General features: G+C 48.3%; 1 protein-coding gene across 1 annotated transcript; it reads left to right on the forward strand.

The window, feature by feature from the left end:
- Positions 1 to 2,639: 2,639 nt before the first annotated feature.
- Positions 2,640 to 5,052, forward strand: LOC123121529 (trimethyltridecatetraene synthase). Its single transcript, XM_044541534.1, has 2 exons — positions 2,640 to 3,664; positions 4,184 to 5,052. The coding sequence occupies exons 1-2, from the start codon at positions 2,741 to 2,743 to the stop codon at positions 4,805 to 4,807; spliced, it is 1,548 nt and encodes a 515-aa protein (XP_044397469.1). The 5' UTR covers positions 2,640 to 2,740; the 3' UTR covers positions 4,808 to 5,052.
- The last annotated feature ends 17,495 nt before the right edge of the window (positions 5,053 to 22,547 follow it).

Here is a 22,547-nt window from a genome sequence, read left to right on the forward strand (position 1 = left end):
TACTACTACATGATGCTTCGAACCATCAACACCGACCGGCCACCACCAACTCAGGTCCCTCGAGCTGGTATGAACTACTAGAACGATCCCCCGAGAGGAGTGAGGTGCCTTCATCGATCACCATACGACCCCCTAGACAATTAGAGGTTTCCCACCGGTGTTGCTCCTAGCAAAGAAGCGGCTAGACTGCCTCAACGTCGCCTTCGAAAAAGAGGTGGTGCCCAAAGGGATCGTTGTCGTCTGCATAGGTCACAACCAGAAGCAAGGACTTAGCTCAATATTGTACCACTGCCCTCTTGTGTGATCCAATACCGGCTAGACCGCCGCCACTTTCTCCGTCTTGACGGTCGATAGCCCCACGGACATAACATACGTTGTGGTACCTTTAGACCTGGGCACGGGGTCCAAACCAAGCCAAGCAAAACAAGAACCCCCAACGAGCTCCGAGCCAACCCCGCCACTCCACCGCTGGCAGCCCCACCATAGGGACAATTGTAATGCCACATAACCTCCTCCATGCCAAAGCCGTTGATCTAGCAATCATGGTCCACCTTGGGCCCAAATGTGGCCCGCTCAAGCACAAGCCAACACCAGCACGGTCGTGCACCTAACCTTTTTTGGCCTGGCTGCTAACACCGCACGATCGAACCTGAGAACAAGAGGCGCGGCGCACGCGAGGCGGCGAGCCACCGATGGATGAACACCTCGCCGCCGCCATCCTCTGGAGCACCATGGGCTTCCCGTCAGCTTTCTAGGCTGCAGGGAAGGCAGGAAGGTGCGGTGAGGGGTGGCCGAAAAAGGTTAACAGTGGCCACCCCTGTGGGAGTGACATGGGGGAGGCCGGGAGGGGATTTGTCTGCACTGTCCAGTGTTTGGTACCACCCTATTGCCTCTCTCCTCTCGTGCTTGTCATTGTTCCTTTTCACCATCTCCCAAGCGTTCTAGCAAGAGGGGATTTGTGGCATGCACCCCTTTTTTTGGCTTTCAATTTTCATTGTTTTGAACCAAAAGTCTAAATTAAATTTCGTTTACATATATTCGTGTTTCTTGTGACGAGGGCTTTGGAATAAGACTTGTTTTGAATTCATGGACGAGTTTTCAAAACTTTGCTAACTTTCAGCTGTTGAAACTTTATACGACGAACGAACAGCAAAAACCATAAGTTTCAGAAATTAAAAGTTAAAAATCGATGCGCCCACTCATGAAATCCAACAACTTTATGGACCGCAAGGCAAATGTGCAGCTGGGCAGGTGTATGCCGTGACCGCGCAAATTTCGGCGTTCTATCACAGAGATAAACCGCCCCATTCGTGTATGTGTGGCAGTGTGGGTGTCTGGCCGCCCCGGGGAGGTCTGCCACGAAAGATCGGCGCCGGAAATGAAGTGTTCCTTTCTCGAAACGGACAGCTCCGCGGTCAGTCGTCCACCATGGTCCGTCTCCACGTCCGCCGTGCGGCGTGTTCCTCACGGCTGCCCGAGCAATTCCCCTCGCGACCTGCGTGTGGACGCCATCGGAGAGGTCCGTCAGGTCCACACGTACGGTCGGTCCCGACATCGAAGCGGCAATTTCTTATCCTAGCCACTTCTTCCTTCAGTGCGATTTCGCGTCAGGAACGAATAGGATATGCCCACCTGCTCCGGACTTGCTAATCAGGGTCAAGTCACGCCACGAAGATTTGGTCTTTGCTAGCTCGGGTAGTCGGGTTCCGTGAGGTTTGCTGGTAGTTGCGGTGTACTAGCTCAGACTTGACAGACGCATCTCCCCGGTTTTACAGCTAGCTTAATCGGATCCTTTGATCAGCGTCCGGTGAAATGTACTTATGCGATTGTGCATTGAGAAACAAAAGGCTGGATGCAAGAAGTGGCCGGCATCTGGTAATGGTATGATGGGCAGATGAACGTGTGTGCAGTGGCGTCTGAACCATGATGGGCTTGATGTATCGTTCTCCGTGTGGCCATCAGCGTCAGAGATCTTGTGTCCGCGCCATTAAACTTGTCGGATTTGGCCCCGTTTCATGCCTGATGTGCTGTGCGTGCTCACCCAAAGAGATGCATACGCATGTACCACGTACAACGACCAAAATACTCCCTCTATTCATTTTTATAAGGCTTTATAGATGTTTCAGACAGTGTGCAAAACAACATAATTTTACTTGTCTGAAACGACTTGTAAAAGTGAACGGATGGAGTACCAAATATTTGTCAGAGCGTCCATAGCCTATTTTTTTTAACATGGATGTCCATACACTTTAGGTCTGGGCGAAATGGAAATAATTGAATACAATCAAGCAAAAAAAGGCTGGACTCCTAGAATAAACTGAATGCAGAAAGGGCATGGATCTGCTTAAAGATAGCCTTTCCTAGACAAAAACATAGCCAAATTCAATTTGTGCGTGCATGTTTAGTTGCTAAATTACATTAGTCATGATCCCATGATCCCGCGTTGTATGTATACACCGTCTACAGTGAAGTCTGTTGCTGAGCAGCAGTAAACTCTCACCACGTTTTCTCCACGAAATGGACGTCAGCATCAGTGTCTTCGTCAAGTTTTCCAAGTCTTTTTCGATTCCTCCCTACTTTCCCACCACGCGCTCCTTCCACCTCGCCACGACGCCATCTATAAGTAGGCCGCACGCAGTCTGAGGAAGCACCACAACGAGCTCAACAGCCAGCTCAAGCTTGAACACATCACTCAGCCACACCCACCTGCATCGAGCTGATCACCCGGCCCGCGATCCCAATGGAGCTTCCTCAACTTGCGTCCTTCCTCGGCGTGGTGCTCGCCACGGTGCTCTTCTTCAAGCTTGTCTTCCGCCGCCGCCGCCAGTACAACCTCCCGCCGGGCCCCAAGCCGTGGCCGATCATCGGCAACCTCAACCTCATCGGCACGCTCCCGCACCGCTCCATCCACGCGCTGTCCAAGAAGTACGGCCCGCTCATGCAACTCCAGTTCGGCTCCTTCCCGGTGGTCGTCGGCTCCTCCGTGGAGATGGCCAAGTTCTTCCTCAAGACCCACGACGTGGTGTTCACCGACCGCCCCAAGACCGCCGCCGGCAGGTACACCACCTACAACTACAGCGACATCACCTGGTCCCCCTACGGCGCCTACTGGCGCCAGGCCCGCAAGATGTGCCTCACCGAGCTCTTCAGCGCCAAGCGCCTCGAGTCGTACGAGTACATCCGCAGGGAGGAGGTGCTCGCCCTCCTCGGCGACCTCTACCGCGGCGGCGCCGGTGCCAGCCGCGTGGTGGTGCTCAAGGACTACCTGTCCACGGTGAGCCTGAACGTGATCACGCGCATGGTGATGGGCAAGAAGTACCTGGAGAAGGAGGTGAGGGACGAGGCAGGGGCGGTGATCACGACGCCCGACGAGTTCAAGTGGATGATCGACGAGCTGTTCCTGCTCAACGGTGTGCTCAACATCGGCGACTCCATCCCGTGGCTGGACTGGATGGACCTGCAGGGGTACATCAAGAGGATGAAGAAGCTGAGCAAGATGTTCGACCGGTTCCTGGAGCACGTCGTCGACGAGCACAGCGAGCGCCGTCGCCGCCAGGGGGAGAGCTTCGTGGTGAAGGACATGGTGGACGTGCTGCTGCAGTTCGCCAGCGATCCCGGTCTCGAGGTCAAGCTCAACAGAGAGGGCGTCAAGGCTTTCACTCAGGTGAATGCTACTGCTATTGCTTTCCTTCCCTGCACTCAATTTAATTACTGCATATTTATCCCCTGCTTGCTCCTACAACAACAATTCATGTGCTTTGAGACTAGGTTCGTACACAAATGTAGTTGGTTGCCTGCACTGAAAACAAAACAAGTATCATCGTTCTAAGCAGAAAAGCCAGCAAGTATATTATGTCCTGTTGCTATCGTCTGTTCTATCGGTCTAAGCGAGTCAGACTTTAATAGTTCCATTATCTGAACTCTGGGGCAAATAATGGGATTGTTGATAGGCACGTCTCACCAGGTGTCAACTGTAGAGAAGTTCCACCAAATACAATAGAGAAATGAACTTTTCATATCAGTGGCAATACCCCAAATTGGACCGTGACATTGCAATTCATTTAGATTGTGCAAGCAGTTGAACTGATTTTAATTAACTATGTACAGCATCACTCATTTACACATCACCAATAAGTCCTACATTTCACACTAATCAACACCATTTTGAAACGTGCTCGTGTAGGACCTCATTGCTGGCGGCACGGAGAGCTCCGCGGTGACAGTGGAATGGGCCCTCTCAGAGCTCCTGAAGAAGCCAGAGGTGCTCGCGAAAGCCACCGAGGAATTGGACCGTGTGGTGGGGCGAGGCCGATGGGTCACCGAAAAGGACATGTCGAGCCTTCCCTATGTGGATGCCATCGTCAAAGAGACCATGCGGTTGCACCCGGTAGCGCCGATGCTTGTACCCCGCCTTTCACGCGAGGACACGTCTATCAACGGCTACGACATCCCCGCCGGCACACGGGTGCTAGTCATGGTCTGGTCTATTGGCCGTGACCCGGAGTTGTGGGAAGCGCCGGAGGAGTTCATGCCAGAACGCTTCCTCGGTAGCAGGCTCGACGTCAAGGGGCAGGATTATGAGTTGCTTCCATTCGGGTCGGGACGCAGGATGTGCCCGGGGTATAGTCTTGGGCTGAAGGTGATCCAAGTAAGTCTGGCGAACCTCCTGCACGGGTTCACGTGGAGGCTCCCTGATGGCGTGGAGCTGAGCATGGAGGAGATCTTTGGACTGTCAACACCACGCAAGTACCCACTGGAGGCCGTCGTGGAGCCCAAGCTCCCGGCTCACCTCTACGCCGAGGCTTGAATATTTGATATTGTGCCCTCGTGTGTTGAGTAATTATTACTACTTGTGATGTTTTTTTTTTGTTTTTTTTCTAGTATTATATATTTGATACATGTGTGCCCTCGTGTGTTGAGTAATTATTATTACTTGTGTTGTTATATTATGCATCGTAGATCTGTAAAGAAAAGTGTAAAAGATGGTCGACAATTGCTAATTTAGCAAGTGAAATAATGGAAATTTTCCTCTTTAAAGACGTCTCTATCAAAGCCTCGCCTCCTTTAAAGTTTTGTTAATGCTTCTAGGTTGTGAATATCCATTTCTGAGCATGTACTCATATGCACCGGATGAACAGTAAATTCAAAGAAAATACAAAAACAAATTCAAACAAATCCGGGTTTTTTTTCATGGAAGATGCTTCTGTGCGTGAGGTCCACTTCAAATTTCAGCTCATTTGAACATTTGAGTAGCTCTGAGCAAAAGACACGTATTGGGTCAGAACAGCACCTGAACAGTAAACTGTTTCACAAACCTCAAATTTGTCTTTTTTGCCGAGAGATGTTAGAATTAATGGGCTAGGCCCATAGCAATTTCTGAAATCTCAAAGCCCATGTGTAAAATGGCAAGTGGTGGTGCTAAGTTTAGTCCCACCTTGGAAGTTGAAGAAGAGTTGGACCTCTTTATATAGTGGGTTCTCTCCACCACTCTAAGTGGTGTGTGAGAAGAGAAAGGGAAAACCACACGCGCGCGCTCGCTCGCCTCATGCGACATGCGCGTGAATGGTCCGCCGAAATCCGGTCCGTCTCCTTGCAGGAGCGCAGCTTCCTTTTGCCGTTTTATTTTTATGTCTTGGCAGACAAGTTTTTGATTTCTTGTCCGGTAAGTATACGAATTAGAAACCGAGTCGGTTTGGGATTGTGGTCGCGACACAATACCGCCTCTGGTCCTAATATATATACAGCTACCGGCTGCGGCCAGAGACACACCGAAAAACACCTAGGGTTTTGCCTCATCTCACAACTTGCGCCGCCATCGTAGTCTACTCCATCCCAAACGCCGGCGTGCATCGACGCGTGGGAGAGCAGGTCTCCGGAACCGTTCGTCTTTGCGATCCTGCACCGGGAGAGGACGAATTAGGTTTTTTGGAAGCGCTGTGCGCGACTGCTCAAATTCGTCATCACGGGTCGTCTTCCGTCCAAGTCGGGTGGTGCTACTCATCGTCGTATTCATCGCCGTCAGCAGCAGATCGTTGCCAACATCGTCATCAACCCTGTCGCACCCATAATAGCTAACGATCAGTACGTCCAACATCCTCTGTTCATGTCTGTTTCTACAGCTATTGTTAGGTGTTTGCTGATGTTATGCATGTCTTGCTGTTCTTCTAGTTTGCTAGATTTTTGCATGCTAGTATCTCTTCTAGTCATGAATTATTTACTGGAATTAATCATGAACTTGCCTAATATTCCAACAATCCAAAAACCTAAATATAGGCAATTTCCTGAGTTAACTATGGCTGGATTCGCTGATGCACTGAGGCCGGATAAGTTTACCGGTGTGCACTTTAAGAGGTGGCAGGTGAAGACCACGCTCTGGCTTACTGCTCTGAAAGTTTTCCATGCTAGTGTTGGTGCTCCAGAGGGAATGACCGACGAAGATCGGAGAAAATTCCAGGAAGCCAATACTATGTTTGTGGGATGCATTCTGAGTGTTCTTGCTGACCGTCTGTGTGATGTGTACATGCACATAAATGACGGAAAGATTCTGTGGGATGCACTGAATGCAAAATTCGGTGCAACAGATGTAGGCAGTGAACTGTACATCATGGAGAGTTTTCATGACTACAAGATGGTGAATAACCGTTCTGTGGTTGAACAAGCTCATGAGATACAGTGCATTGTGAAGGAACTTGAACTCCTTAAATGTGTTCTACCCGACAAATTCGTGGCTGGGTGCATGATTGCAAAGTTGCCTCCTTCATGGAGGAATTTCGCCACAACTCTGAAGCATAAGAGACAGGAGATATCAGTTGAAAATCTGATTGCATCTCTTGATGTTGAGGAAAAAGCTCGGGCTAAAGATACTACTGAAAAAGGAGGTGAGGTTCAGCCTACTGCTAACATGGTGCAGAGGTACCCACAGAACAAGAACAAAGGGAAGAACAAACCTGTTTTCAACAAGCCTACCAAGACTACTACCTTCAAGAAGAAGAAGTTCAACAAGGCTGAGCTAGAGTGCTACGCCTGTGGGAAGCCTGGACACTTTTCCAAGGAATGCCCTGAACGTGCAGACCGCGGAGGGAAAACAAGCTCCAAGACTGTCAACATGGTGACCGCTAGCAATACTGATGGGTATGGTAATTTACCTATTGTGCTTTCAGTATTTCAATCATCTTCGTGGTGGATTGATTCGGGTGCTAACGTTCATGTGTGTGCTGACATCTCCCTGTTTACTTCTTATCAGGTCGCAAGGGATTCTTCCGTCCTAATGGGGAATGGGTCACATGCTTCTGTTCGTGGCATTGGCACGGTGGATCTGAAGTTTACTTCGGGAAAGATCGTGCAACTAAGGAACGTGCAGCATGTCCCTACTATGAACAAGAATCTAGTTAGCGGCTCCCTTCTATGTCGAGATGGATTTAAGGTAGTTTTAGAGTCCAATAAAGTAATCGTGTCAAGATTTGGACAATTTATAGGAAAAGGCTATGAGTGCGGAGGCTTGTTCCGCTTTTCTCTTTCATATTTTTGCAATAAGTCAATAAACCAAATTTGTGCTAGTGTTAATGATGATGCAAGTATTTGGCACTCTCGTTTATGTCATATTAATTTTGGTTTAATGTCTCGGCTATCCAGCATGAGTTTAATTCCGAACTTCACAGTTGCCGAAGGTTCTAAGTGCCATAGTTGTGTGCAATCTAAGCAACCTCGAAAGCCTCATAAGGCTGCCGAGGAGAGAAACTTGGCACCTCTAGAACTCATACATTCTGATCTTTGTGAGATGAATGGTGTGTTGACAAAAGGTGGAAAGAGATATTTCATGACTTTGATTGATGATGCGACTAGATTTTGCTATGTTTATTTGTTGCAGACTAAAGATGAAGCATTAGACTACTTTAAAATCTATAAAGCTGAAGTTGAAAATCAACTAGAGAGAAAGATCAAGCGTCTTAGGTCCGATCGTGGTGGAGAGTATTTTCCAAAAGTTTTTGATGAATTTTGTGAGGAACATGGTATTATTCATGAGAGGACGCCTCCCTATTCACCTCAATCAAATGGAGTGGCCGAGAGGAAAAACCGCACATTGAATGACTTGGTGAATGCCATGTTAGACATTGCTGGTTTATCTAAGGCATGGTGGGGGGAGGCTCTATTGACTTCATGTCATGTCCTGAATAGAGTTCCCAACAATAATAAAGAGAAAACCCCTTATGAGGAGTGGGTTGGGAGAAAACCATCACTTTCTTATTTGCGCACTTGGGGATGTTTGGCAAAGGTCAATATTCCTATTCCTAAGAAACGCAAACTTGGACCAAAGACAGTGGATTGTGTCTTTCTAGGGTATGCTCAACGGATCATTGCTTATAGGTTTTTAGTGGTAAAATCTGAAGTACCTGATATGCATGTTGATACTATAATGGAATCTCGTGATGCAACATTTTTGAGAACATATTTCCTATGAAAGATATGCATAGCATTGCTAGATTTTCTTCTGAGATAATTCCTGAATCTAGTACAACTGATGAATATTTCGAACAATCACATGAGGAAGTCCTTGAGAAGGATAACAATGAAGTTCCTAGAAGGAACAAGAGACAAAGGATTGCAAAATCCTTTGGTGATGATTTCATTGTATATCTTGTGGACGACACACCCAAGACGATTGCAGAAGCATATGCATCTCCGGATGTAGATGATTGGAAAGAAGCTGTTCATAATGAGATGGACTCAATTCTTTCTAATGGAACTTGGGAACTAACTGATAGACCATATGGTTGTAAACCTGTGGGCTGTAAGTGGGTGTTCAAAAAGAAGCTAAAGCCTGATGGTACTATTGATAAGTACAAGGCGCGGCTAGTGGCCAAGGGCTACACTCAGAAAGAAGGCGAAGATTACTTTGACACCTATTCACCCGTTGCTAGAATGACCACCATTCGAGTGTTACTTTCCTTGGCTGCCTCTTATGGTCTTATCATTCATCAAATGGATGTAAAGACAACTTTTCTCAATGGAGAGTTGGAAGAGGAGATCTATATGGATCAGCCTGACGGGTTTGTGGTAAAGGGTGAAGAGAGAAAGGTGTGCAAGTTGTTAAAATCTTTGTATGGTCTGAAACAGGCACCTAAGCAATGGCATGAGAAGTTTGAAAGAACTCTGACTTCTGCAGGATTTGTCATTAACAAGGCTGATAGGTGTGTTTACTATCGCAATGGTGGGGGCAATAGTGTCATATTATGTTTGTATGTGGACGACATACTGATCTTTGGTACAAACATTAATGCAATTAATGAGGTCAAGTCTTTTCTATCAAAAAGTTTTGACATGAAAGATCTGGGAGAAGCCGATGTAATTCTAAACATCAAACTTATTAAGGATGAGAGTGGGATTACATTAACGCAATCTCACTATGTTGAGAAGGTCTTGAACCGATTCGGTTTTATGGATAGCAAGCCTTCTCCAACACCTTATGATCCCAGCGTGACACTCAGAAAGAACAAGAAAGAAACGAGAGATCAATTAAGATACTCTCAAATTGTCGGTTCACTCATGTACTTAGCTAGCGCTACAAGACCAGATATCTCTTTTGCTGTGAGCAAACTGAGTAGGTTCATGTCCAACCCGGGTGATGATCATTGGCATGCACTAGAAAGGGTCTTGCGCTATCTGAGAGGTACTATGAGTTACAGAATTACTTATTCAGGGCATCCTGCTGTGCTAGAAGGATATAGTGATTCAAATTGGATCTCCGATGTTGATGTACTTTACGCAACAAGTGGGTATGTATTTACTCATGGTGGTGGCGCAGTGTCATGGAGGTCTTGCAAGCAAACCATATTGACGAGGTCAACTATGGAAGCAGAATTAACTGCTTTGGACACAGCTACTGTTGAGGCAGAATGGCTGCGTGAGCTCTTGATGGACTTGCCGGTTGTTGAAAAACCTATACCGGCTATTCTTATGAATTGTGATAACCAAACGGTTATCGCTAAAGTGAACAATTCTAAAGATAATGCAAAGTCATCAAGACATGTGAAAAGACGTTTGAAGTCTGTCAGGAAGTTGAGAAACTCCGGAGTAATAACTGTTACGTATATACAAACAGACAAAAACCTGGCAGATCCCTTTACAAAGGGACTATCACGAAATGTGATAGATATTGCATCGAGGGAGATGGGTATGAGACCCATAGATGTTACACCATAGTAGTAACCCAACCTTTGTGATCGGAGATCCCGTGAATTAGGATCTGGGAAGAACAAGCTATTGGTTAACTGAGGAGAGTAATAACTTACGATCGTCTCCAAGTGAAGATGCAAAACTCTCAGAGCTGTAAGGCTCAGATCTGTAAGGCAGGTTGGCAACATGCCTTAATGTGGTTCTATTGGCTATAATTAGCAAAGATGCTGTCCTACAGAGCAGTCTTGAAAGAACACACCTATATGAGTTCTGACTGTAAACGTCGCAGTCTATGAGATTTGGGTGATCTCTAGTAAGCTCACGAAGAGACCAGGGAGTATGACGTATAAGCTCCAAACCGCGGGGTAGCCTACTGGCGGTCAGGTACTGGTTAAGACTTTGAGTGAAACCTGTTCACACAAAACTAGCAATTCAAGGCATAGTCCATTGTCAAGTTGTGAATGGATGTAGCTTAAAGTTCTAGGCAGAAGTTCAACTTAACAGTCTCTGCTGAAACACTGGTATATTAAACAAGTGGTGAGAGAAGGCAAATCTCTAAATGGGTATTTGAGATCTGGTGGGGGATTGTTAGAATTAATGGGCTAGGCCCATAGAAATTTCTAAAATCTCAAAGCCCATGTGTATAATGGCAAGTGGTGGTGCTAAGTTTAGTCCCACCTTGGAAGTTGAAGAAGAGTTGGACCTCTTTATATAATGGGTTCTCTCCACCACTCTAAGTGGTGTGTGAGAAGAGAAAGGGAAAACCACACGCGCGCGCTCGCTCGCCTGGCCTGGCCTGGCCGGGCCGGGCCGGGCCGTGGCGTGGCGAGGCGAGGCGGCGCGTACATGCGACATGCGCGTGAATGGTCCGCCGAAATCCGGTCCGTCTCCTTGCAGGAGCGCAGCTTCCTTTTGCCGTTTTATTTTTATGTCTTGGCAGACAAGTTTTTGATTTCTTGTCCGGTAAGTATACGAATTAGAAACCGAGTCGGTTTGGGATTGTGGTCGCGACACAATACCGCCTCTGGTCCTAATATATATACAGCTACCGGCTGCGGCCAGAGACACACCGAAAAACACCTAGGGTTTTGCCTCATCTCACAACTTGCGCCGCCATCGTAGTCTACTCCATCCCAAACGCCGGCGTGCATCGGCGCGTGGGAGAGCAGGTCTCCGGAACCGTTCGTCTTTGCGATCCTGCACCGGGAGAGGACGAATTAGGTTTTTGGGAAGCGCTGTGCGCGACTGCTCAAATTCGTCATCACGGGTCGTCTTCCGTCCAAGTCGGGCGGTGCTACTCATCGTCGTATTCATCGCCGTCAGCAGCAGATCGTTGCCAACATCGTCATCAACCCTGTCGCACCCATAATAGCTAACGATCAGTACGTCCAACATCCTCTGTTCATGTCTGTTTCTACAGCTATTGTTACGTGTTTGCTGCTGTTATGCATGTCTTGCTGTTCTTCTAGTTTGCTAGATTTTTGCATGCTAGTATCTCTTCTAGTCATGAATTATTTACTGGAATTAATCATGAACTTGCCTAATATTCCAACAAGAGATACTTAGATGTTCAAATAAGATCAAATTTGAAGCAGAGCTCACGCACAGAAGCATCTTCCATGCAAAAAGAAAATTGGATTTTTTTTTAATTTTTCTAGTACTTTTTGGAATTTACTGACACTGGTGCTCGCATTTTTCTAATTTATTTCAGGCCTTCTAGCGATGTGCGTTCAATGGGAGGAGACATTTCCATCGACTACGAAGACGTTTGTGATGACTTCATCAATCTCAAGAAGGTGTACCGGCTCAGTCTCTCGATGATGCTCATAGGGATAGGGTGTGCGTGCATGCGTACATAGGGGGTGAGTGTATGTATGTATGAGAGTCTGCATCTGCATCTTGTCAGAAAAAAATTACGACGAAAGATATTCCTGTCAATACTAATTAGGGCATGCATGGTGGTTCTATAGGACGACTGACTCGAATAAATCTCTCGGAAAAATATCAATTAAGAAAACTCTTATGCTAGAGTTGGTTTAGTGGGAGAAATTGCATGCATATATAACTGAGGTGGTTTCCTTATGAAAATGCATCTCATAACAACTCGGTATAAGAAAACATATATGTATATTGTTCGAACCCTAGCCTTATCCTATCCCCGTGACACCAATGAGATTCATGCCACCGCTGCCAATCTCCAGTGGATGTCGTCCGTGCCACAACTAATTTCTTTACATGTTAAATTGTGATCCAAATTATACTGTATTGTACTAGACGTAGTACAACTGGTGTGGGCCTTTGCGTTGACGTCAACGCGTACGAGTACAACTTGTTTACTTGTCCTTCAAGGACTCTCATGTATTGCGCTCATATATACCCATGTAGTCGCACCTAAGACAGTATGTCGTCTCGTGCTTGTAATACTCCTCCTCATAGTAATTGCGCCTTCGTGTGTCCGTGGTTTTCTCCCGCAAGAGTTTCCACGTAAAAATTTGTGTCTCTTTGTCTCGTTTATTTCTCGTTATTATCTAATAAATGGTATCAGAGCCAAATTTCAGATACGAGATTTGGGAGGGAGAGGATTAGGGCTGCGTTTCGTGCGCCGCGGCCGGTCGCCTAAATCGACTGGTTTTCGGCTGTAGCCTTTTCTTATCTGAGATCGAGACCAACAGAAGATTGATTTTTTATAAAGCCGTCGTACGCTGCTACAAAGTCGCCGCGTTGCGGAGACCAACAGGCGATCCATCGAGCCGCCGAGTCGTCGCCGCTGCTCCACGTCCACAAGTCGCAGGCTTCAAGTCCCGTAGGAATCAGGGGGTATTTGGTTCAGGGACTTTTTAGTCCCAGAGACTAGAAAAAGTCCTAAAAAAATCCCTAGGAACCAAACGGGAGGGACTTTTTCTATAGGGACTAGAAAAAGACTCTACTAGAGAGTCTTTTTTGATTAGTCCCTGGGACTAGAAAAAGTCGTAGGACTTCTGAACCAAACACCCCCTCAACAACTGTTGCTGCTACTTTTTTCCTGGCCTGAAGACTAATCAAATCCATAGCGATCGGTACTAGTAGTACAACAGCCAGCTACTAGTACTACGTCACGTGAAGGCATCTTCTCCAAATCAGATTTTTTGTCTTCTGTTGCTACGTGCACAAGAGGAAGCTACCAGGTGCTATTTACTCTGTTTCATTGCTCCACATATTAAATTCCGTCAAGATTTTTTTCTACCGGCTTGTACTACTTTGTGCACACAGATTAATCTACTCATGGCATCCATGAAGTACGATCTTCCGCTGCTGGACCATGACACAAGGTTTACCCTATGGCAAGTCAAGATGCGGGCGTTGTTGGCACAGTCCGACTATAACGAAGCACTGGATAGTTTTGGGAAGAACAGAATTCAGGACTGGACTGATGAGGAGAAAAGAATTGATTGTAAGGCTTTGTCACAAATTCAACTCCATTTGCATAATAATATTTTGCAGGAAGTTTTGAGTGAGAAAACTGCCGCCGCTCTATGGTTAAAGCTGGAAGGGATTTGCATGACTAAAGATCTGACCAGCAAGATGCATTTGAAGCAAAAATTATTCCTGCACAGGTTACCCGAGGGAGGTAATGTTTTGAATCATATTTCTGAATTTAAAGAGATCATATCTGATCTAGCTGCAATGGAGATTAAGTATGAAGAGGAAGATACTGCTTTAATGTTACTTTGTTCACTGCCAAGTTCTTATACCAATTTTAGAGACGCCATATTATACAGTCGTGATACTCTCACGCTTAATGAAGTTTATGAAGCTTTGAACTCTAAGGAGAAGATGAAATTAATGGTGCCTCATGATGGTTCGAGTTCATCCCAAGCCGAGGGATTATCTGTTCATGGCAGGATAAAGGAGAAGAACTCCAATAATGGAAACAGAGGCAAAAGTAAGAACGGCTACAGGGGTCGGTGTGTAACACCCCGGATGTAACTTTCCATATTTGTAACTCCAACTCTTGCCATTTTTCGGCTATGTGTTATGATATTCCCTCCGTGGTTGGGTTTCGTTTTTCGTTTTGCATTTTGTTCATGTCATGCATCTCATATCATGTCATCATGTGCATCGCATTTGCATACGTGTTCGTCTCACGCATCCGAGCATTTTCCCCGTTGTCCGTTTTGCAACCCGGCACTCCCACGCGCACCGGCGCGTCCCTCTTGTTTCTTTTCGTGAGCGGGTATTAAACATTTTCGGAATGGACCGAGGTTTGCCAAGTGGCCTTGGTATACCACCGGTAGACCACCTGTCAAGTTTCGTTCCATTTGGAGGTCGTTTGATGCTCCAACGGTTAACCGGGTAACCGCAAAGTCCTTTTGTGTGTTGCAGCAAAACCCTCTCCTAACAGCCCAAAACCCCTCTAAGTCATCTCCATGCTCTCGGTCGTTCGATCACGATCATGTGGGCGAAAACCGCAGTCCATTTGGAGTCTCCTAGCCCCCTCTACCTATAAAAATACCTCCCCCTTCGAAATCCGGGTCAAAACCCTAGCAAAACCGCCCCCGCCGCCACCGGACACGTCCGCCGCCGCCGGACGTTTCAGCCGCCGCCGCCCGCAGCCAATCTCCGTGCGCCACGTGGCGGTCCCGTACGCCGCGCCGCCGCCGGCCCGTGAGCCCGCGTCTGGCCCGCGGAACCCGAGCCGCCGCCCGGCTCCACCCGCGTGCCTCCGCCTCCTCCTCCCTCGCCGCCTCGCCGCCTCGTCGACCCGCGCCGCCGCCTCCTCTTCGCCCGCCGGCGCCGCCGCCCGCACCCGCAGCCGCCCGCGCCGACGACCGCGCCCCGCCTGTTGGAAATATGCCCTAGAGGCAATAATAAAATGGTTATTATTATATTTCCTTGTTCATGATAATTGTCTATTGTTCATGCTATAATTGTGTTATCCGGAAATCGTAATACATGTGTGAATACATAGACCACAACATGTCCCTAGTGAGCCTCTAGTTGACTAGCTCGTTGATCAACAGATAGTCATGGTTTCCTGACTATGGACATTGGATGTCATTGATAACGGGATCACATCATTAGGAGAATGATGTGATGGACAAGACCTAATCCTAAGCATAGCACAAGATATGTAGTTCGTTTGCTAGAGCTTTTCCAAATGTCAAGTATCATTTCCTTAGACCATGAGATTGTGCAACTCCCGGATACCGTAGGAGTGCTTTGGGTGTGCCAAATGTCACAACGTAACTGGGTGGCTATAAAGGTGCACTACGGGTATCTCCGAAAGTGTCTGTTGGGTTGGCACGAATCGAGACTGGGATTTGTCACTCCGTATGACGGAGAGGTATCTCTGGGCCCACTCGGTAATGCATCATCATAATGAGCTCAATGTGACCAAGTGTTTGGTCACGGGATCATGCATTACGGTACGAGTAAAGTGACTTGCCGGTAACGAGATTGAACAAGGTATTGGGATACCGACGATCGAATCTCGGGCAAGTAACGTACCGATTGACAAAGGGAATTGTATACGGGATTGATTGAATCCTCGACATCATGGTTCATCCGATGAGATCATCGTGGAACATGTGGGAGCCAACATGGGTATCCAGATCCCGCTGTTGGTTATTGACCGGAGAGTCGTCTCGGTCATGTCTGCATGTCTCCCGAACCCGTAGGGTCTACACACTTAAGGTTCGGTGACGCTAGGGTTGTAGAGATACTAGTATGCGGTAACCCGAAAGTTGTTCGGACTCCCGGATGAGATCCCAGACGTCATGAGGAGTTCCGGAATGGTCCGGAGGTGAAGAATTATATATAGGAAGTCCAGTTTTGGCCACCGGGAAGGTTTCGGGGGTCACCGGTATTGTACCGGGACCACCGGAAGGGTCCCGGGCACTACTGGAATCAGCTAATTTGCCATCTGCCAGCTCTTTGCCGTCTGCTAGCTGACGGCAAAGAAGCTCTTTGGCATCAGCTACCCAAAAGCAGACGGCAAAGAAGCTCTTTGCCATCTGCGAGCTCTTTGCCGTCTGCTAGCAGACGGCAAAGAATCTTTGCCGTCCGCTAGCAGACGGCAAAGAGAGAGGTGGCCCCCCGCCCCCCCGCCCGTTTGGAAAAAACTTAACGCCCCACCTCTTTGCCGTCTGCCAGCAGACGACAAAGAGGCAAAAAGGCGGACGGCAAAGAGCCGATTACCTAACGGCCCGTACCCCCTGCCCGTTACTCTCTGTTCTCTCCCTCTCTCTCCTCCCCGACGCGCCCCGCCACCGTGCACATCCCACCCCACTGCCGCCGCCGCCCCCGCCCCCCGCCGCCGCCCCGTCGCTCCGCCACCCGCCGCCCCCACCCCTCCGCCCCGTCGCCGCCCCGTCGCTCCGCCACCCGCCGCCCCCATCCCTCCGCCCCGTCTCCCCCTCCGCCTCGTCGCCCCCCACCCGCCGCCCGGCGCCGCCTCGTCGCCCCCTCCGCCCCGTCGCCCCCCCACCCCTCCGCCCCGTCGCCCCCTCCGCGCCGTCGCCCCCCCACCCCTTCGCCCCGTCGCCCCCTCCGCCCGGCCAGCGCCACCCCGCCGCCCCTCCGTCGGCGAGCGCCCCTCCGACGCCCCTCCGTCGGCGAGCACCCCACCCCTGCCGCAGGTGAGCCCCACCCCTCTTCTCCTTTTCTCTGTTTTTTCTATTTTTTAGTTTAGATTACTTTTAGTTTAGTTTTAGATTTAGTTTAGTTTAGTTTTTTAGTTTTAGATTTTTTTTCTGTTTTTAGTTTAGATTACTTTTAGTTTAGTTTTAGTTTTGTTTTAGGTTACTTAGTGCTAGGTTTAAGAAGAGGAAAAAGGAGAAGAAGAAGAAGAAGAAGAAGAAGAAGAAGAGGAGGAGGAGGAGGAGGAGGAGAAGAAAGAAGAAGAAGAAGAAGAAGAAGAAGAAGAAGAAGAAGAAGAAGAAGAAGAAGAAAGAGGAGAGGAGGAGGAGGAGGATGAGGAGGAGAAAGCTAGAGGAGAGGAGGAGAAACCACCGACACCCCGACCCCGACCACCGACACCCCGACACCTGACACCCCGACCACCGACACCCCGACCTCGACGACCGACACCCCCACCCCGACGCGACACCCCGACACGACACCCTGACCCCGACACGACACCCCGGCACGACACCCCGACACGACACGACACGACACCCCGACACGACACGACACGACACCCCGACACGACACGACACCCCGACCCCGACACGACACCCCGACACCGACACCCTGACACCACACCCACCCTTACCCCGACACCGACACGGCACCCCGACCCCGACCCGACACCCCGACCCCGAGACCCCGACCCCGACCCCAACACGGCACCCCGACACCGACACGACACCCCGACCCCCGACACCTCCCGAAAAGGTGTTCTTTGGCCTTCGAGAAGCCGACGGGGTCATATATTTGTGAATTATTAGTTAGGTCATATATTTTTCGATTTTGTTATGAAAAACATCATATATAATTGTGTTGATCGGGTAGTTTTAAATGTGCAGTTGTTTCATCGCTGCAAGGTTTGGTGTTCGACGACCTCGCCGTGCGTTTGACGAGCTCTGCCCCTTCGTTCGTGGGTGAGCACAAATGACATGCCCTCCTCCCCCATTAATTATTTGATCTATTCCGATGAAACTTGATAGCTAGCTATATATGTGTCTTGAATCATCAGTATGCGTAACCAATATGTGTCTCCCGTTCGAAAGCGTCATAGTTATAAATATGCATGCATTTGCATATTTTAACCTTGATTCTTTCGAATTGTCCAACGCTATCCATGGACAGCCCGAGTATGTTTAGATTGGGTTCGTTTTCCCATATGCTTTGCTCCGGATCCGACGCATAAATTTCGTCAGTGCCTCCCCTGTTGTTCTCCGGGTACACATCCTCTCTGTTTATTGCAGAGACGTGTATCAGGAGAACAGCGGGGAGGTGCTGCCGAAATTTTGCGTAGGATCCGGAGCATAGCATGGGAAAATGAACCCAATCTAAACATACTCGGGTGGGATTAGGACCTATCATTACCTATTAGAGTGTAGGTTGCATGGACGTAATAAAATTGACAAAGTAGATCAACTGATGAATATATACATGGTGAATTATATATATATATTTGTTGTGTGTCTAGTAGCTCTGAAAGTCAAGATGAGTGATCGTGCGTGGATGTACACCGGTCACACTGGTCAGAACAAATGGAGCACTGAATGGTTCACAAAAACCAAGGGGTTTGTGCGAGCCGCATTTGCAAATGGCCAGAGGAAAACCTGGTGCCCCTGTTTACGGTGCGGCAATTGGGAAAAGAGGACAGAGGCTGAAATGGGCAAACAGCTGCAGAAGAGTGGTTTTACGCCCGATTATACGGTGTGGACATTTCATGGTGAGTCTTCCCAACGTGACCGAGCTGAGGTGGATCGTCGTCGCACCGACGAGCATGGTACCGGGATGGAAAACATGGTGCAAGACTTCGATGATGCTCGGGATTCGGACGAGGAGATGGAGGAATCTGCAAAGGCCTTCAATGAAATGTTGGAGTCTTCAAAACGTCCGCTCCATGAGCACACTGAGCTTTGTCAGCTGGATGCCATCTCACAAGTAATGGCTCTGAAGGCTCAGTTCAACTTGGGCAGAGAATGCTACGATGCAATGATGACAGTATTTGGACGCTTTCTACCCAAAGGCCATGTAATGCCTGCAAACCTGTACCAGTCGGACAAAATCCTCCGTGCACTGAAGATGCCCTATGATAAGATACATGCCTGTGAGAAAGGATGTGTCTTGTTTAGGCTTGACTATGCGGACTTGAACTATTGTCCCATTTGCAAGTCTTCCAGGTATGTTGTGGTAGACAACGGTATGGGTGAGAAGACACAGACCAAAATCCCCGTTAGTGTTCTTCGGTATATGCCAATCGTACCAAGACTTCAACGTCTTTTCATGGTCGAAGAGACGGCCAGACAGATGACATGGCACAAAACGGGCAAAAGAACCGAACTAGATGCAGATGGGAATCTGATGATTGTACACACATCGGATGGTGTTGCGTGGAAAAAGTTTGATGAATTACATGGTGACAAAGCGGCAGATCCGAGGCATCCTCGAGTCGGCATCAGCACGGATGGGTTCAGTGTGTTTGGTATGACGGCAGCCCAATACAGTTGTTGGCCCGTATTTGTCTTTCCACTCAATCTCCCCCCCGGACAGATTATGCAAAGAAAGAACATTTTCCTGACGTTGATAATTCCAGGGCCCAACTATCCGGGGGAAAATATGAATGTGTACATGCAACCGCTTAAGGACGAATTGCAAGAAGCCTGGGATAATGGGTTCAAGACATATGACGCCTATAGCAAACGGAACTTCATAATGCGTGTCTGGTACATGTACTCGACGCATGACTTGTCGGCGTATGCGCTATTCGTTGGCTGGTGTGTGCATGGAAGGTTCCCGTGCCCCACATGCAAGGGAGCTCTTGAGTTTCGTTGGCTTCAAGCCGGTCGCAAGTTTTCTTGCTTCGACATGCATAGACAGTTCCTGAATCCTCGCCATAAGTTCAGGAAAGACAAGAAGAACTTCATCAGAGGTAGAGTTGTCAAAAACTCTGCACCACCTGCATTGACAGGCCAACAGACCCTGGATCAGTTAAACGCTCTCGAGCCAGATCCAGAGCATCCAGGGTACTTCAAGGGGTATAATTCTAAGCACGCCTGGACTCACAAAACATGCTTATGGGATCTGCCTTACTTCAAAGACCTCCTTTGCCCACACAACATCGACGTGATGCACACTGAGAAGAATATCGCCGAGGCACTTTTTGGTACATTGTTCGGCATAGATGGGAAGTCAAAGGATAATACTAAGGCTAGAGTCGATCTGGAGGCGCTATGTGATAGGCCGTTACAAAACATGAAAGAACCGAAAGGAAAGCAGAACTGGACGAAGCCAAAGGCATGGTTCAATCTTGGAAGGCCAGCTATGAGGGAAATTATCTTGTGGGTGAAAATGCAGTTGATGTTCCCCGATGGGTATGCAGCGAATCTACAGAGGGGAGCCAGTCTTGATAAATTGAAGATATTTGGTCTCAAGAGTCATGATTGGCACATATGGATTGAGCGGGTAATGCCGGTGATGTTGCGTGGCTTCATCCCTGAGGATGAATGGCTAGTACTGGCAGAACTCAGCTATTTCTTCCGTGTTCTTTGTGCGAAAGAACTATCGCCTGGCATGCTAGAAGAAATGGAAGAGTTGGCGTCGGAGTTGATCTGCAAGTTAGAGAAGATCTTTCCACGAGGCTTCTTTAATCCAATGCAACATTTGATTTTGCATCTCCCGACCGAGGCAAGATTGGGGGGGCCCGTGCAAAATCGTTGGTGCTACCCAACTGAGAGGATGCAGAAGACGCTTCGACAAAAATGTAAAAATAAACGTAGAATTGAAGCATCGATGGCTGAGGCATTCATCACTGAGGAGGCGGCAAACTTCGTGACAGCACACTACGAAGCCAAAAATCGTCATTTGCATAATCCGAAGCCTCGGTACAATGCTGACGACCCTAAAAAGGGTGGATCCAACCTCAGCCTATTCAAAGGGAATCTCGCACCAGCCAGTGTTTCAAATCCAGTATCTTTGGATAACGAACAATGGCGGACCATTTCGTTGTATATCTTCAACAACCTGATAGAAGTGCGGCCGTACATCGAGTAAGTTCTCGGTACATAGTTTCACAACTTCTATTTCCTTTGAACTGCTCTTATTCCTGGATATTTCATACAGTCGATACGTCGCCTTATTCTCGTATGCAACGGTGATCCAAAAGGATTCTGTCGAAGAGTATGAGCTTCTCGCAAAGCAAGGAGGCGGCTATCCCGGTTTCATCTCTTGGTTCAAACAAACGGTAATTTCTATTAGACTTGTAGGCTAATTTGTAGGCGGCTATCCCGGTTTCATTCGCTAATTTGTGCGTAATGCAACAATCCTTTCATATTAAACTTGTAGGCTAATTCAGAGTCTATGGACGCCGAATTGAGACAAGTCGCTAATGGTTTTGACTATAAGGTCCGTTCATTTGACAAATACGACATCAACGGGTATCGCTTTCGTACCTATGGCAAAGAGCTATCTATGGCCGACCGAAAGTCTACAAATTGTTGTGTATCTGCTATCGGCGAAGGAGGTACCGAGTATTATGGGAGAGTTGAAGCAATTTATGAACTTCTATTCTATGGTGAAAACCCACCGAATGTCGTAGTCTTCAAATGTTATTGGTTTCAGCCGAAGGAGACTAGAAGGACTCATGAACATATAGGGCTAGTTGAAATCAACCAAAGCACCCATTTAGATGTTCCTGATGTCTATATTACGGCTCAACAGGCGACCCAAGTATTCTATCTACCGTGGGCCTGCCAAACTAATCCAAATCTGAAAGGTTGGGATGTCGTTTATGAAGTGCTGCCACGTGCTAGACTATCTCCCCCAAAGGAAGAGGATTATGAACCTCACATTAACCCAGACACATATGAAGGAGAATTCTTCCAAGAGACACGTCTTTCCAAAAAGCGTTTCAAGAACCGCTATACTTCACCCCAAAACATTGAAGTAGACAGCGACAGTGAATCCGACATCACCCCAGAGGAGGAACAAGAAGAGCCGGAACAAGAAGAGGTTACTGCTGCGGATGACCTGTCATTGCTTGACCGATTACGTCAAGGTGGCCTTCCACATGTTGATGCCACTGAACCCTATGAGCCCGTCATTGATTATAGTGATGATGATGATTATGCATTTATTGATGATACTGATCGAGATTATTAGTAGTGTCAGGTATTAAATTTTTTTATGTTGTACTTGATGATGATACACATATTATTATTCATGTCGGTCTTTTTTTTTATGTTGTACTAATTTTGTTTACTGTTTGTCATGGCAGGTGTTGAAAGATGGTGGGCGCTGGTCGGGAGCGCGCCAAGGCCCCTTCTTCGTCGGTGCGTGGTCTGAGGTCTTCCATTCCAGACGCACATCTCCGCCGAGCGTTGCTGGGCAGTATGGCCACACCGCCGGGCCCTTCTTCGTCGACCGCGGTGCCCAGCAGGGGACGAGGTAGGAAGAGAGGAGGTGGGGCATGTGGTCGCGGGAGAGGAGGTAGGGTGACTGCTACGGCGCCTTCCTCGCCGCCACCCCCAGCTGTTTCACCCGAGCACGTGACTGCTAGGGTGGACTCGTCCGAGGAGGAGGCTACACGGACTCCGGTCCACAAGCCTCCGGTCCATGGGTCTTGGGCCCACGAGCCTCGGGTCGACTGGCCTTCGGCCCACGAGAGTTCGGCCCATGAGACCCCGGAGGAGCACACGTCCGGATGGGGTACCTGGCCGGATCAG

The sequence above is a fragment of the Triticum aestivum genome, chromosome 5D (genome assembly GCF_018294505.1).
Source record: "Triticum aestivum cultivar Chinese Spring chromosome 5D, IWGSC CS RefSeq v2.1, whole genome shotgun sequence".
Lineage (NCBI taxonomy): Eukaryota > Viridiplantae > Streptophyta > Magnoliopsida > Poales > Poaceae > Triticum > Triticum aestivum.

What these genes read in the sequence shown, in the direction of transcription:
- LOC123121529 (XM_044541534.1), top strand. Translation starts at nt 2,741, where the DNA reads ATGGAGCTTCCTCAACTTGCGTCCTTCCTCGGCGTGGTGCTCGCCACG. An exon ending in GCGTCAAGGCTTTCACTCAG is followed by an intron (nt 3,665 to 4,183) that starts GTGAATGCTACT and finishes GTGCTCGTGTAG; the next exon opens with GACCTCATTGCTGGCGGCAC.